At 47.0% G+C, this 17,189-nt stretch overlaps 1 protein-coding gene across 1 annotated transcript; it reads left to right on the top strand.

The window, feature by feature from the left end:
* Nucleotides 1-221: 221 nt before the first annotated feature.
* On the top strand, nt 222-16,543 carry reps1 (RALBP1 associated Eps domain containing 1). The gene is given in 21 exon segments (XM_069722341.1): nt 222-482; nt 964-1,135; nt 2,926-3,049; nt 5,764-5,993; nt 6,710-6,752; nt 6,755-6,877; nt 7,638-7,768; nt 8,497-8,659; nt 8,757-8,820; nt 9,538-9,692; nt 10,838-10,959; nt 11,395-11,475; nt 12,661-12,748; nt 13,079-13,180; nt 13,814-13,874; nt 13,993-14,191; nt 14,297-14,482; nt 14,727-14,816; nt 14,981-15,135; nt 15,230-15,335; nt 15,440-16,543. Coding segments are annotated over 20 exon segments (2,445 nt in total). The 5' UTR covers nt 222-482; nt 964-982; the 3' UTR covers nt 15,509-16,543.
* Nucleotides 16,544-17,189: the final 646 nt, after the last annotated feature.

Here is a 17,189-nt window from a genome sequence, read left to right as displayed (position 1 = left end):
CAGTTCAGTAGGTCCAAATTCATATTTTTTTTTTAAAGGTGAAAACAGTAAAACAGTATTCAGACAAGCATCTTATTGAGGTCCATGGAACATTTTAAAATGCTGATTTGGGTTTGAAAAAAAAAAAACCTCCCCCGGAGTAGGTTCAAATTGCCGCTACACGCGTGTTTTACTTTGAAAGAGTCGTACCGGAAGTGTTGCTTTAATGCCGAGCGGCTCGACACTTGGTGGGCAGGAATGGCGGCTATGATCACCAGAGGAAGGAACCCGAAGACCCTGAAACTTTACTTCTAGCGGCCCCGCGGTGGAATTTGTCCCCGGCCAAACGCAGAAACACCCATCCCGCGGAGGGGCTCCGGCGGGACGGAGAAGCGCGCTCCCCGCGCAGAGGGGCTGAACGCGGCGGACGTCCCGGGGCTCGAGGAGCTGGACGCACTTTGCTCGTCAGCCTGAACGTCGGCGCCGCTGACTTTTGATTCAAGGTAGCCGTTAGCACGACTAGCCAGCTGTCGGCTCACTCGGCTCGGCTCGGCTCGGCCCCCGGCAAAAGTTGACTTAACTGTGCGTAAAGCGTCGCTTCATCGGGAAACCCTCCCGAGTCGGGATCGGCGCTGACAGCGCGTTTACGGAGGCCGAGGAGGAGGAGGGGGAGGGAGGGGGAGGGAGGGAGGGCGCGGGGCGTCGGACGACAACAAGTCGGCGCGTCCGTGAAAACGTCCCTACCGGCTGACCCCGGTCGGTAGCTCGGCACCGACGCGAGCCGAGTTGGGATCCTGAAAGTCTCGCCCATATTTTTTTTTTTTTTTTTGTGTGTGTGTGGATCCTTCCTCAGTCATTGGCTTAAAAAAAAAAAAAAAAAAAAAGGGTGGAGGAGGTGGTGGAGGGTGGAGGGTGTGTGTGGTGTTGTGGGGGGGGGGGGGGCTAATTCACTAGCCAACTAGTCCCCGTGTTGTTTTTTTGCAGGCTGAATTTGGGCACTACGATGGAAAGTCTACCGCTGAGCGATGTGGAGCAGAAATACTACTCGGATCTGTTCGTCTACTGCGACACGGACAACACCAAGAAAGTGGCTTCCAACGGGAGAGTCCTGGACCTGTTCCGGGCGGCCCAGCTACCCAGCGAAGTTGTCCTGCAGGTGAGCTAGCGGGCACCAGTGTCTTAACCCCCCCCCCCCCCCACACACACACACACACACACACACACACACCAAAAAAAAAAAAAAAAAAAAACCCAACCCTGTTATCTCCGGACCGCGAAGCGTGTTAAATGGATCCGCGTCGGCTCGGCGGTGGAGAGCAGCCCTGTCATCCCGGTTCCGCCGCGGTTAGCCGGGGTTGGTTTAGCGGCGCTGCGCAGCAAGGAGGAGACACACCTTCTTCTGGCTAAATGTTAGCAGCAGCCGAGTCAACGCGTAATAAACCACGTCGGCTCCTTTTACGCGTAAAAGAAAAGCCTCACGTGTCTCTTCTCTACTTCAGTTATCTCTTCTTTTTCTTTTCTTTTTCCCATTTCCTGTGCGTCCGATGTACATAACGTGATAATTCATACTTTCCTGTTTCCTGTCCTCTCCCTCCATCAGCATCTGCCTTTTTTTTTTTTTTTTTATTTTTAAATTTAAATTTAATTTTTTTTTTTAAGTTCCCCTCTTGAGTTGAGCTGACATGGTGGAGAAATGCAGTTATGAAGTTATCACACAGCCTCAACTGTCTCTGGCTGGAGAGTCTTGTGCCCCCACCCTCCTCCACCCTCCTCCCAGACTCCATAAATATGCATCCAGCCCTCAAGTAGATCAACTTCCTGTCAGATTGCAGCGATCAGGTTCGTGGTTACACGCCTGATAATCCCATCTCCAGTGTCACCGCTCCTTCTGTTAACTGAGTCATGAGTTTGCCCGTTAAAAAAACAACAACAACAAAGAAACTGCAACGGCGGCCCCCGTTCTTGTGACTCCACGTCTCTCGGCAGACCAGTATTTAACAAACAAAAAATGTATATATATAAATATATATATATATTCTTTTTCAGTTTGTGAGTCAGCATCCCTTTCAAGGTCAACAAGGGGAGCCGTGTGGTGGGAGAATTAGGCAGCCTTGTAATCCCTCCGCTTTTCAAAATCGAGCCCGAACACTGTGGCGGCCTGTGAGACGCACAAGGCTGCAGTGTCATGTGGTAACAGGCTGAGAAAGGCGACTGGCGCTTTGTATCCCCACACATACTCTAGATTAAGTCCTTTGTCAGCAAGTAAGAGGGGGATGGAGGGAGGGAGGAGGAGGGGAATCAGTCAACGGTGGAGGGCTGGTGGTGGTGGTGGTGGTGTGGCTCACTGTACTAACGGTATTAAGTGTAGCTCTCCTGGTTGCGCTCACCCGCAGGTTTCAGTTGTATTCGTGCAACCACACGTATCTCCCCCTCTCTCCTGCATGTATCCGTGCACGCTGCTGACACCTTGTAGTTTCTATTTGCGCCGCCCGGTGTCCGCCGTCGCGCACGTAGGCCCGCTCGGCGTCACCTAAAACGCAGCAAATTACGCGATAATCGGCCTTATTACCGCCGGCGAACACGGTGAACTGGACCAGCCGCTGGCGCTGCCTTTGTGACTTAAAGCGGGCCGACCGCATCGCGTCGAGTCGGTGAACGTTTGGAGGAACTGGTGTCCAGTAAATCCGCGTTGACAAGAGTCGTGTTTGGCTGCTAATGAGGGAGATACTTATCAAGTTGTTAAAGCAAACTCCCCCCCTCCCCCTCCCCCTCCCGCCCTCCCACCCCCCCCCCTCCCTAATTGCTATGTGTCGTTTACGTCTGATTTTCTAAGTTTTTATCTGTTGTCAGAAGGAAGAGCGTCTCCGTGACGGTTAATAATCGGATGCTTTCGGATGAGTACAATGTTGTTAACTGTTCCTCCTCGCCCTCGTGCGGGGATTTCAGATCACAGAGCTGTGCGGAGCCACTCGGCTGGGTCACTTCGGACGGAGCCAGTTCTACATCGCTCTGAAGCTCATCGCCATCGCCCAGTCCGGGCTGCCCCTGAGGGTGGAGAGCCTCAACTCGGGTGAGTCCAAAACTCGATCCGATCGTTGTTTTCTGTTTCGGCACCTCTTATGGCCCCGTGTTTTTTTTTTTTTTCTTTTTTTTTTTTTCTTTCCTCTCCCCCGAAACGATGCCATCACGTAACAAAGCTCGAGGTTCTCTGGGAAGTGCTGCTGGATGTTTCTGTTTTAACTTCCAGCTTCGGGGGACGTCGGGGTGTTGTCCTCTCTTTGCTGGTTGAAGTCATTTTATTTGAGAAAAGATAGCTTAATGAATTTATGGTTCTCTTGACAGGAAGCAAGGAGCAGTGGTCTGTTGTCCTTATCGGGAATAATTTGTTTAGTAAGAAAACAAATGCTTTTTATTAATGGCAAATACTCAAGTTCACCTTTTATGCATGTACAAATTTTAATTAACCAATTACTTGGAGAAAACCATACAGATAAGAAAAAAGTCTTCATCTGGATTATTTTATTATTATTTCACAGGATGGGATGCATTATAACTTCTTGATGATTGATAAATACTGAAGTGTTTTCATCTCTAAAGACATCAGTCTGTGTTACTAAACCAACGAAAGAGATGATCTGGTGTCTTTAAATGAAGTAAAAGAAATGAGTTATTTGAACAGTTCTTTATTAAAAACCTATAAGAAGCCTTCACGTGCTGACGGTGGACACGTTATCCGAGATGACGGACAGCTCATCTTAATCAGCTGGTAGAGCGCCGTGACGCCAAATCGCTGATTTATGTTTGCTTATGGAAAGAAATATTGTCCGTTGTGCGCTGTTGATATCCGAATGTTTGTGTTAGTGGATGACTGGGACGAGTTTTTCTATTTATTCTGACTAAACAAAGAGTTTGCGGTCGAAGCCCTGAAGGGTTTTCTGTTTGTCTCTGGTGTGACTGCTTTAAAAAAAAAAAAAAAAAAACACAAAGGAAGATGTGTCAGTCACCCCGCTGCAGAACGTTGCTCGTTTGACCTGAAATATTGCAACATGCTCGAATGATTTCATAATTTGATTAAAAAAAACAACGTATGGAAGCACAGAGGAGGTCACTTCCTCCTTGCAAAATGGGTGGATGATGGTGATGAGATTATGGGGATGTTTGAACTTTGGAAACCCGCCTTTTTTTTATTTTTTTTTTTTTTAAAGTTGATGCTCTTTCTGAAGCAGACACAGTTAATTATGGGGTAGGAGTTGGTTAGAAATGTTAGCATGTGCTGTCGGGAGAGCTTGAAGTGACCTCAGTCGTGCCAAAATATTGAACGGAAACTTATTTCAGAAGTTGATGTTTTCGAGGAGGGACGATGAGCGTCCAGAAAAACGCATTTACTTGCGCATAAAATATGGATATAATTGTGATGTAGTTGGTGTGTGCGCGCACTAAAAAAGACAGCCCGTAGCCCGTAATGCTGCTGTGTTTTCAGTTTATTTAGATCCGGCTAATCAACTCAGAGTTGTGAATGGATATTTTTTAGTGCGTAACGTTGCTGTTTCTTTGATTAATCTGAGAATTATTCTCTTCAATGTTTTGCCTGTGAAATTTCAAGAAGTTGCCAAAGCTGGCCACCACAACTTCCCCCGAGCTCAAAGTAACGTCCTACAATTGCTTACTTTGCATAACCCAAACGTCCCCAAACTGGAAAATATTTGATCCGCTATCACATGCGAGACGAGACGAGCCAGCAGATCCTCGTATTTGAAACGCGGGGGAAGCAGCAAATAAATGGCTGATTATCAAAACAGTTGGCGGTTAATTGTCTTTCCATCAGCTAATCCGTTTATTGCTGAATCATCGCACTGCTCGCGGGTCGGATGCAGCCAGTAATAGCTCTCTCTGTGTGTGTGTGTGTGTGTGTGTGTGTGTGTGTGTGTGTGTGTGTGTGTGTGTGTGTGTGTGTGTGTGTGTGTGTGTGTGTTGGCTAATCACGTGGCAAAAGAGGTTTGAAGTCATTCAGATAAATATTCAGTTGTTTTTTTTTGCTCCCAATTCTAAATTCAGATAACAAAAACTTTCTTTATTTAATCAGCACTTTGGATTTTTAAGTCCATGTTGTTTGTCTTTTTTTTTTTTTATAGCGCATGACAATTTACTCCTTTTAAATGTCAGCCCACAATAATTTCTGTTTTTTTTGTTGTTTTTTTTTAGTCTTCTCAACACACGTCTGGTTAATTGATTTGTGCTTTGCCTGTTTTACTGCTGTGTTTCTGTCATTTCCTCTACGTAAAGACGGCATGAAACAGATTTTCAGACGTGGTGTACAAACCGCAGCAAAAGTCGATATTTTCAGTGCTTCAGCACCAAAAAGTTTTGAATTTGTGTTTTGACATTTAACATCCTTTAAATCCACCGTTTACCGCACCGGCGGTGCGTCGACTAGATCAGCGTTCACTCTGTGTTTTTCATTTTTGAGGAAGCAACTTTTTCTGAAAGGAATACTGGCGCTGCTTGTTCCCATTTTTCAGCGGCCACTCTCGTTACAAGCCATATATACATCAGCTGAGTGTGTGCGCCGGCGCAAGGCATTCTGGGAAGTGTAAGGAGTCTGGAACTGAAGCCGAAGAGGCAGGATGAGGGGATACTACAGCTCCACCATTTAAAACAAAAAAGTCACTCGTCAGCAAAATACAACATCGTAGGCTGACGACAACTTCAGCGCACTGGGGAGTTATTTGGTGATAAAGGTGAGAAGATTACACCCGGAACTGAATCCGATTTGCGTCTCTCCAGTCAAGGACCTGCCGCTGCCCCGGTTCGTGGTGGGGAAGAACGAGGCGGACGCGAGACACGCCGCGCTCTACCAGGACGCAGACAGCCAGGGCTTGTACCCGGCCCCCGGCGCCGCCGTCATACCCCGACCGCCGGCCAGGGGTCACCAGAACAAGAAGGGCCCGCCCTCGTCCACCACACTTCCTGTCCACGAGGTCATCCAGCCTCTGGCACCCAGTATAGAACCACAGGTCAGACACTTTGCCGTCCCCCGCCACGCCAGTGTTTTTTTTGTTTTTTTTTCTCTCTCTCTCTCTCTCTCTCTCTCTCTCTCTCTCTCTCTCTCTCTCTCTCTCTCTCTCTCTCTCTCTCGACGTAGACAAACATGCTTTTATCTGCGTTTTGGAGAACATCACACGCACACTTTTATATTTCTGTCAGCAGCTGCAGCCTGCGGTCGTTGGAGACAAGCTGCCGGAGCTCCGCTGTGTTTCCCGTGTTGTTGTTTTTTTCTGTGCGCGTTTGATTACTTGTTGCCTCAGTTACTCTCCCGAAGGTGTCTGCTGCTGACGTTTCCTCGCACAGAAACTCTTTCTAGGCTTTTTTGCAGCATCTATTGTGAAACGTTAACTCGCTGGTTGCTTAAACGTCCCACGTCAGTGATGGTGCAGATAAAAAGGTTTAAGTAGCTTTTTTTTTTCTTTTTTTTTATTGACTATCACTTGGTTCGGATGTGGTGTGTCGAAAGATTCAAATCTTTTTGGATATGAGACGGAAGCTACACTTTTGCAAATACAATTTGTTTCCCGCTGCGTCACATTAAAACATGTCCTGCGTCTGAAGACGCTCGCTCTTATTAAATTCTGCAGTTTACGTTTACCCGTACCGATGTTCTTCTTTTGTTATTTGCACATACCGTGTACTTCCACGTGTTTTACTGCGTGTGTGTTTGTACATGTGTCGACAGCCCGAACCGACGTCCCCGGTGGTCTCCCCGCAGCAGTCCCCCCCGCCTCCCCCCACTCCTGGAGGAAACACAAGCGGCAACACAGCGGAGGGAACGCAGACCGAACACCGGTGGTGGTGGCCGCCGCGACCGGAGCCGTGTGGACGCATTTCAGAGAGCCGCAAACAGGTCGCGCCCGCAGAGCCGCTGCTCGTTTAAAAAAAAAAAAAAATCTAATTAGAGCTGCAACGATTCGTCGATCGACTTCAAATTCACCTGCGGTCAGGGAAATCTTTCCAGTAATTGTTTTAAGAAGGCGCCAGTTTCCCCAGTGTCTCAGAGCTCACACTATTGTAAATATATATCGTCAGGTTTCGGACAGGTAATTGAATAGAATGAGGCATTTTTCACTATTTTCTGACCTTCCACAAAACAACTGAGAAAATGATCTGCTGATTCATCAATAATGGGAAATGATGAGCCAGAAATGAAAGTAAACGGGAAAAGTCCACAAGTTGCAGGTTGATGACCGCTTTGTTTTTTTTTTTGTTGTTTTTTTTTATGGGAGAACAGCAAAGGGATTCACTCTCAATGGGCCACAGAGGATGATAATACCACGACATCTACAATGAAAAGAAAAGTAACAAGATGTGCAGCTAATAGCGGTTATTTGTGATGAAGGGTTGGCATACGAAGCACGTCAGCGGCGCGTGTCACTTCCTGCTCTTCGCAGCGACTGCATGCTGTCGATGATGTTTGCCGAGAAAGGCACTCAGTTAGTCATTCGAGGAACGGAGCAGACGTCACATGACGTGCGCCTGCTTCTGGCAGCACAAAGTCGCGGTTGAGATATGACACGGGAAATATTAACGGCGTGGAAATGTGCTCCCTGTGAATAATGTATAAAATAAGACGCTCAAACATACTTTCCCGGTCTGCTCCCTTCCAGGTGCAGTGACCGGTGAGGGCATGTGGCCGTCCCACTCGCCTCCTCCTCCGGGTCAGGAAAGTTGGGTCAGTTTTACCGCGGACACGCCGCCATCCAGCACGCTCCCAGGAATGCATCCCTCGTCAGTCCAGGTAGGGCTGCCTTACAATTCACTTTAAAAAAAAAAAAAAAAAGAAGCAGCTTCACTATGTGAGCAACCCAATTATATCAGCCGAATTGGATGCTGTTGGAATTTAAAGTAAGCTCGGTAATTATCAGTATTACATTTCTTCTAATGCTCGGGATTAATTTGGATCCATTTTCAATCAAAAAAAAAACCGAAGTCTGCCTCCGTCGTCGCTCGGTCTCGTCGGGTGTGACGTTAAATATCTACCGTCAGCCAATCACGTGGCAGAATCGGGGGGGGGGGGCGTTGAGGCACACGTGTGATGAATATCGATTTACTGGAACACCTGGTGCACATTATTGGAACAGGTCTGTGTTAATCCTGATGGCAAACGTCACGAACCTCCTTCATCAGATGAAAAGCCGCCGGCCGACACAAAACACGAGACATCCCATAATCAAAGTTGTGTCTCAAACATCTGAGTAACTTTTAGTCTCTCATTTCATGTTATTGTCATATTGAGCTAACATGCTAAAAGTCAGTGCCACTTTAGGCCAAAATGCTAATTTCATGATATATAGTATATTTGTATAGAGTATTAGTATTTTACTACTGTAAGTTACCATAGTTATGTTTGTATATTAAAAGAAAAAAGAAGTTTTACAGTCCAGTTGTGTTATAAAATGCTTTACTTAAATAAGTTCTTCTTCATTTAATGTTTCTTCTGTAAATGTCCCTCGTGGCTTCCCGTAGGAAAGCACAACGATACGAACCGTCGCCTCGGCCGCGACGAACAACGAGATCCAGCGACAGTCCAGCACCTACGACGACCCGTGGAAGATCACCGACGAGCAGAGGCAGTATTACATTAACCAGTTCAAAACCATCCAGCCGGACCTCACCGGCTTCATACCGGGTAGGAAAAACACAGAAACCCGCCCAACACGGCGAACCTTTGCGGAAACGCTGCGCATCGGTTTCAACCGCCTCCTCTCGGTTTCCGTGTGTTTCAGGTTCAGCAGCAAAAGAGTTCTTCACCAAATCAAAGCTACCGATTTTAGAGTTGTCGCATATTTGGTGAGTCGTTGCTGTTCGGTTCGTTTCTGCATTTGCTGGCTTTCTCTCTCTTCAGTGTGCCTGTGTAGATGTGTGAACCCCCTGAATGGACTTGAGGTTCACCGTTCAGCTAATCATGTTAATAGGTTGTATATTTTGGTTAATATTTGCACCGGTGATGATCTTTTGTTATTTTTGAAATTTCCCTAATTTGAAAATGATGTAAAAGTTGCGGAGCAACTGATTGAACTTATTGAGTTGTTCACGGTCGACTGCCGTTTATGCCAATTAAACCCAAAGACACCGAGGAGCTGGAAGGAGGCTGAGCTCGTGCAACCAACCGTTACGTTTTGCAGCGACTGATGTGGGAAACAACGAGGAGAAAATCGGACTTACACTTTAAAGGCATCGCTGAAGCTCTGCACTCGTTTCAATACTACAAAGTTTTGTCTCGCTGCCTGTTCGTTGAGCACACCAACCTGCTTTTATTTTTAACGAGGAATGAAATGTTCCTGGGTAATTGCACAATTAATTACAAAGCAGTTGTCGGGTTCCTGTTGCCATTCGTGCAGGCTGCAATCAGGAGAGTAATCGAGGCAGCGATTTATGACGGAGCCAGTGTGTGTGTGTGTGTGTGTGTTAAATGTGTGTGTTCAATGTTCTGTCAAGTTGAAGGGCAGCTGTGAAAATACACGACGTAATGTCACCGTTGTGACTCCGTCTGCTGTGTGTTCAAAGGGAGCTTTCAGACTTCGATAAAGACGGAGCGCTGACCCTGGATGAGTTCTGTGCCGCCTTTCACCTGGTCGTGGCCAGAAAGAACGGCTACGACCTCCCCGAGAAGCTGCCTGAAAGCCTGATGCCAAAGCTGATCGACCTGGATGACTCAGCAGGTACTCGGGGTCTCTCTCTCTCTCTCTCTCTCTCTGTGTCTCTCTGTCTCTCTCTGCTGCGTCTTCTCCTAATTTGCCAGCCTCAGACCTCCTCCACCGTGTGATGTCACCGTGCTGCAGTGAGGCAAAACCTCCGTCCGGGTTGTAGTTTGCCTGATTTGAGCCGAGCCTCTTTCTCGTTAAACGTGACGTTCACTCATTACCCGACAGCCATAATCACAGCATATCGATTAGGTGTGATTTACTCAGCACTGACCTTGTTAATACACATCAGATAATGTGCAAGACCGGTTTTTAGCCGTGGATTGTTAATTGTACGTGTTTATTATTATTGTTTTTTTTTTATTTATCAGTGAGTGCCAAAAAGGCTTCATCTAAAACAGTCTGCTGAAGTGAACAGGATTATATGAACCTCCATAAAAATTGTACAGCTAATCGAAAGGGATGTTTTTGCCACTGCAGCTCTGGTGATAATGTGATTTAGAACAAGGGTTTAGCAGACAGTCAGAGCAGATGAGTTCTCTTTCTCTCCTTCCTCAAAATGTAATGTGAAAATGTAAACACATTTTCTGCTTCCCTTTGCTGACTCTGCAGCTAATCTGCATGTGGCTATTTAAAGAAACAAGATGAACATTTTGGGAAGTATTACACGAGAACGTTGACAGCCGCCAGTGTCTCCCTGACGTCTCCCGAGTTTATCAGACAAATAGCAGAGACTCCAGAAGAGCCCGCGTAACCCACAACAAGAACCACATGTTGTTTTTACAAATCGGTATTTGAACCTTTTTGGATTAATATTGAAACTTATCCTGGCTGGCAGTTTCCCTTTGTTCCCAGCCTTTGTGCTAATAGGCAAAGCACGGCTAATCGAACGCTGTCGGTAGCTTCGTATTTACCGCGCACGGTGGAAGCCGCTTTCTCATCTACCTCCCAGCAAGCAAGTAAACTCGTCAAATTAGTCCTTCGACGCAGGTTCAATCCCTCCTGACACGACAACAAAGCTATCCTTCCTATTTAACACCGTGAATAATGGCATCCAGGAGCAACGTCACGTTTAGATCTTGCAGTTCATTTGTCCCGTCGGTTTGTTTTCCTGGAGCCCGTCTCCCGAGTGTGTAACCCGTGTCTTAATCGCTCGTGTTCAGAAGTGCCGGAGTCGACCGCGGACGTTGGATACTCGGGGTCGCCGGTGGAGGTCACCCCCAGCAAGTCTCCCTCCATGCCGTCGCTGAACCAGGCCTGGCCGGAGATGAACCAGAACAACGAGGTTCCGACGCGCACACACGACACGCACACACACACACACACGACACACACACACACACGACACACACTTTTAAGCTCTACGCTTGTTTGCTTTTGCTGTGTTTGCGTTTGACCCATCTTAATTCATTGCTCAGGGTTGATCAGGTGCCCTCTCCTCATCCATCCCTCATTTGATTTGATCACCACTTCATGCTCTTCATCATCAAACATAATTTACTGATAATTCAGCACCTCCTCCGCCCCCCTCTCTCGGGGGGGGGGGGGGGGGGGCTGTGACGGTGGCTATCGTGTCTCGTTCTGTTCACACGCGCCCCCGCCGGTGATGTCTGACGACGTTGCATCACGGCAGCGGCCTCAGACTGATGATGTAAATGTGTGATGTCACTGCACTGGCTGACTGACATGTTTTTTCTCACTGTCTGTCTGTCTCCTGCAGCAGTGGGAGACGTTTAGCGAGCGCTCCTCCAGCTCACAAACTCTGACCCAATTTGACTCTAACATTGCACCAGCTGACCCTGTAAGTCAATCACTTAGTATGCATGGTTTCACCATTAATGGACAGACATTAACCCACTCTGGATCTCTCTCTCTCTCTCTATCAGTCTCTCTCTCTGTCTGTCTGTCTCTCTCTCTCTCTCTCTCTCTCTCTCTCTCTCTCCCCCTCTGTGCATGATGTTCCTTCAAAGTGCAGTTCACTGTTTCAGCAGTGTGTTGTGATTTGCCCGGCTTAGCTTCTATTGGACATCACCTTTTTTCCTACAGTGACATCCACCAATCACTAGCGCATTTTCAGATTGTGAGCGATTTAATTATTTCCCACATATGTTCAGTGCCGCGAGTGCTTAAAATGATGTACAGTTGTTGTTGTTGTTGTTTTGTTTTTATCATTTCTGTTATTTACTGTTGAACTCCCTTTAAATCTCTCCATCTTTTTTTTTTTTTTTCCCCTTTTCCCTTATTTCAAATGGCCAGTTGATAGATTTTCTTCCGACGTTCTGTCAGTGCGATCTTTTCCCGGGAAGGTGTAGAACACAGACTCAGACATTCGCGCTAACCGACTTCCCTCCGCACAGGAGCGGCGTCATCACACTGTGTTTGCTTTTGTAATGACGGACTGGCCAAAGTGTAGGAAAGAAAGTTTCTCTTCACAGGAAACCGATCTGCTCGTGTGCAGATTGAGCGTATTAATGTACACAGTAATGATTTTTCACATTGTAATCTTTTTGTATTTTTTTAATCTGTGTGTGTGTGTGTGTGTGTGTGTAATAAGCACAGTGTACACTTTATCTTTATAAAGTAAAATGCTGCACCATTGACTAGATTATTTTGTAGGTTAATTGCGCACATCACTTTCGGCTGCTTGAAGATAGTGACGTCCCAACTGTGAGCTTGATCGCGCCACATGTTAAGACCTTTGGGCTCTCAGATTGGTGCAAGTGTTGCATCGATGTTGAGCTGCATCCGTCTGAAACTAGCAAAAGAAACGTCCGCTTGTGAGATGGAGGCCCTCTCTCTGAATATTATTTATCAGAATCAGTACTTAAGGTGGAGTTTGGAAACTAAACGTGTCCAAGTAAACAGATGAGCTGTTAGAAATCTTTTTAATTTTTTTTTTTTTCCCCCCCTCCTTCTGTCAAACTCGTCTCGTCTTTTTTGCACGTTTGTGTAATTGACCCTCTGCGTCTCTTGTCTGTCCTTGCAGGACACGGCCATCGTCCACCCGGTTCCCATCAGGATGACGCCCAGTAAGATCCACATGCAGGAGATGGAGCTGAAGAGGACCGGCAGCGGTGAGACACTCTGGCTTCGAGCCTTACCGTCCAAACCCGGACTTGCATTTTCATTAACGGCGGCATCATTCTCTCTTTCAGCATCATTTGGCTTGAAGGGAATTGAATGTGATCTGTAGCTAATATGAATGAGAAAACTGCAATAGAAGATATAGATGTATATATAAAAAAGAAAAAAAGATTTGAGCAGTGAAGACGTTTTGTGATCAGGCTCGTCAGCAGTAGCTGCAGCTGCTCCTGAAGCACAGCCGACATGTTAGATGTTGTTTGTTGTGATCACTCGGTGTCCGGTAGACTCAACGCTTCTCCTGCCGTCTCTCAAACCTGCAGACCACAACCACCCGACCAGCCCGCTTCTGGTCAAACCTCCGGAACTGTCTGAAGAAGCCAAATTACCCGCCTCCATGAAGTTTGTAGCCGCCAGCACCGGAGGTGAGTAGAAGAGGAGCTTCTTTATCAACGAGTCGGCGATTCAAAGGTTCAGCGTTTCATCGTCATACTCCCGATGGACAGTTTAATTTTTTTTTAAAAAAACATGAATGCAGCGGAACCAGAGATACTCTCTCGTTTTTGTTTCACGTATGTTTCTGTCCTCGTCAAAACCTGGCGCCTACATTACCCACAATGCAATTCCGCTACGGACGGTTAAAGTTAGATTCAGAGACGAAGCGGGCAGACAGACGTCCGGCGAACTGACTTCTTTCGAACTGCGAGCTTTCAGGGTTTTTTTTTTCTCCCACTTTTCTAGTCAGACCCAGCTGACATCCAACTCAGGTGACATCACGAGGCAGTTTCTCAGATCTGTAAATAGATTTACTTTCCTGTCATTTTAAGGCTTTATTCTAACTATAGAAGCTGCAAGAAAAGAAAAAAAAAATCTTCAACTTTCCAATAATTGAAATATAAAATAAGTTTATTTTCATCAGCTTGGTCAAAATAAATAAATTTGTTCTGTAATTGTAAAAAAAGAAAAGAAAGTCCTTTTTGTTTCTATACTTTGGTGTTATGAGCTGCACAGTCTTGTGATATCCAGCGTTGATGAGGCGTTTGTTTTCTTCCGTGAAGGTGACGGTTACAGCAGCTCGGACTCCTACACTTCGGACCAGGAGCCGATCACGAGGCAAAGGTCAGTTGTTTCCTTCCCTTCACTGATCGAACACTCGAGATGAGACCGTCTACCCACCGCTAAATAGGACTCGGTGCGACGTCCTTAAATGAACAAAAACACAAACGTTTGTGTTCAGGTCTCAGTCGGGTACGTCTCCGGAGACCCTGAAGGTGGTGGCCCCGCCTCCCCCTCCGCCCCGGCCACACCCGTCCCACTCCCGCTCCTCGTCTCTGGACATGAACCGCACCTTCGCCGCCACATCCGCCACGGGGCAAGCTCAGTCCTCTACGATAGCTTACCCTCCCGCCGTGCCTCCCAGACCGCTGCCCACGCAGGTAACAACAACAACAACAACAACAACAACAACAAAACAGTTTCGACCTCTCTCGTGTTTCAGCATCAGTGATTAAAATCCCTCCCCCCCGGTCTCCGCCCTCCAGACATCAGCACCGCTCGCCGGCCATGCCGAGGGCTCAGCAGGAGGCGGGGGGGTGCTCACCACCACCTCCCCGCAGCAGATTCCTCAGCAGCCCAACTTCGCAGACTTCAGCCAGTTTCAGGCCTTCGCTGCGTCCGAACAGCCGTCGAGCCTGCCGGAGGTCGACAAGCACAGCGAGGCGGGACAGGTAGGTCGTGACCGGGGGATAACCACGTTAATCGCTGCATGTTCTGCTCATTGTTGCGAAGCAGATCAAAGTACCGGCGAAATACGACAAGTGAAACGTTGTCCGCGGATGATCAGGCGTTTGATTACGTCAATACAAAAATCTGAATCTTATGTTCTTGAACTATTCTTGAATATGAGTCGCGTAAAAGTTTCGCGTTTTTATGGACGTTGTTTGTGTGTGTCGTTTTATTTTGTGTCCGCAGGTGGACAAGCCGTCGGAGGGCGCTGGCCCTTTAAGAACAGTCAAGAGTGACGGCCAAGCAGACGAGAGAACTTCAGCTACTGTCAACTCCGTGCGTCAAAATCTTTATCGTACAAAATGAATAGACGATCCGATACTTAGAATAATTCAGCAACAAACTGAACATCTGAAAGTAAACTGACCGCGACATAAAAACCTGAAAGCTGACGGGGAGGAAATTTTTTTTCCCTTTGTTTTGTTTTTTTCCGCCATCAGGCCAAGGGCTCATCTGGCCCGTTGGCTCCTCCCCCAAAACCTGTACGTCGGAGGTTGAAGTCGGAGGACGAGCTGCGACCGGAGGACGAGCAGCACGGTCCGCAGAAGTCCAACGTCATAGCTGCCGTCCTGGCCACTCAGCCCTCCATCCCCAGGTACGACGCTCGTGTCGCTCCGGGAGACTTTCTCGGGCTGAATTCCCGTGCATCGGCGCTTCAGTCACAAAAAAGTGTATTTCTGCGTTTTCAGGTCAGTCGGAAAGGACAAAAAGGCGATTCAAGCTTCAATCAGGAGAAACAAGGAGACAAATACAGTTTTGGCACGACTCAACAGTGAACTGCAGCAACAGTTGAAGGTATGAAGGATAAAAGCAGCTGTTTGTGAAACGGTTAGGCGTCTCTCTTCGTATCTCCCGCTGCGCTCACGCCTGTTGTCGTTTTTTTTTGTTTTTTTTTCCAGGACCTCCTCGAAGAGAGGATATCCCTGGAAGTCCAGCTAGAGCAGCTCAGACCGTTCTCTCATCTTTAACCAACGTGCGGAGGAAGATTGGGCTTGTGGCCCTCCATGTGACTCCCCCTCGCCTCCCTTTTTCCTTCCATCATCCCAGCCTCCCCCACCCCTCACCCCCCCCCCCCCCCGCCTCCTGGAGGCGCCTTTAAGACTCTCAATCACTCACCGATCAAGTCATAAGCCGGACGGACCCGAGAGCACAGTCTCCCCCACCGGGAGGAGGCCGCAGGAGGGGATTTTACAAACGGGCACTTTTTTTTTTGATTATTTTGTTGTTGTTTGTTTTAAGAGAGGTGAAGGCGACAGCGAACTGAGAGACGGTTCAGGAGCGCCGGACAAGACGCTCTAACTTGGGAGTGCGGTCTGAAGACAAACTGCTGGAGTCTGATTACTTTACTCTCCGAATGACTGACGAAGACATGCAGAGTGTTATTTGTCGCGTACGCGTGGCTGTTTGTGTATTTGTGTTTCTGTTTTACTAGCCGGCACCAGTGTGTTTCACTCGACTGCACCAAACTCCTATTAAAAAAAAAATCAGGTCAATTTAAAGAAACGGTTAAACAATTTGGGAAACGTGCTTGTGCACTTTCTTTCTGAGGGTGAGAAGAAAGATGTGTCCGTCTCCTGCGCGTGAACTACAGACGTGAAGTTGCTGAGCATAAAGACTGGAAGCGGGTCAAACGGCTGAACTCGGCTCCCTCGAAGGTCAAACAATACGCTTCCTCGTACCTTTAAATGAGCCTGAATGACATGCCAGGCCTCCTGTACACATGCTAAAAACATAAAATCGCCAAATTGTGTTTTTTTTTTTTTTCTGGCGAGTTTTATGCTGAAACTTCTTCTAACTCTCAGAGAAAAAAAAAAAAAAAAAAGCAAACAAAATTATTTCCCGAAAAGGTTAAAACTGTTTATTTAAACGTGTTTTCGCTTTTTGGCATCCGATTCTTCCTGCGTCCTGTCATGCATGTTCAAAAAGAGGATATTTCCTCTTTGAATATCCTCAAAAATAGTTCTGTTCTGCTGAACATTTGCTGCCCGGCTGTCCTATTTTTTTTTTCAAAAAAGAAAATCCAACAAAACCAGTTTTAATAATCTTTTAAAACCGAAGAAAGTCCACATCACGGATCTACGTCGGCTTGAAAGCAAGTCACAAAACAATTCGCTTTTTTTTATTTTTTTTATGGAGTTTGGTGCAGTCTTCCTCTTTGTAAAACATACTGGGCTACTTCTGGACAGGACTTTGGTGTTTGTGTGAAGCCCTTAATGGTTAAATCGTCATGGTGAAGGCTCTTTGGACTCGTCCCGTGACGTGATTTCAGCCCGCCTCGTTCTTATGACCGCCCCCTTCACGTGCGTCTCTCTTTTTTTTTTTTTTCTTCTTCTTCTTCTTCTTCATGTTACACAGTGTTTGCGGATTGACGTGACTGAATGGTTTAACTTTATGCCAAATGACTGAACTGTCACTCTGCTCTCTCGCCTCTACTCGGGCTGGCGTGTGAAGAAAGATTCAGCCTCTCTCTCTCTCTCTCCCCCCCCCTAAAGTTTTTGTTTGTTTGTTTCAAACATGGCCGCCGCTCGACATTTCAGCCTTCTTTTTTTTTTTTTTTTTTAACTTCACCCTCTTGAACGCTGCGGTAATTTTCCAGTGTTTAACTCGGGGGGGGGGGGGGGGGGGGGGGGGGAAAAGAAAAGAAAAAAA

This window comes from Brachyistius frenatus, unplaced genomic scaffold, assembly GCF_029030835.1.
Source record: "Brachyistius frenatus isolate BFR_SWC_R1_liver_20210118 unplaced genomic scaffold, ASM2903083v1 Contig_286, whole genome shotgun sequence".
NCBI lineage: Eukaryota > Metazoa > Chordata > Actinopteri > Embiotocidae > Brachyistius > Brachyistius frenatus.
The sequence above is the reverse complement of the archived record's forward strand: the minus strand, read 5'-3'. Positions and strand labels throughout refer to the sequence as shown.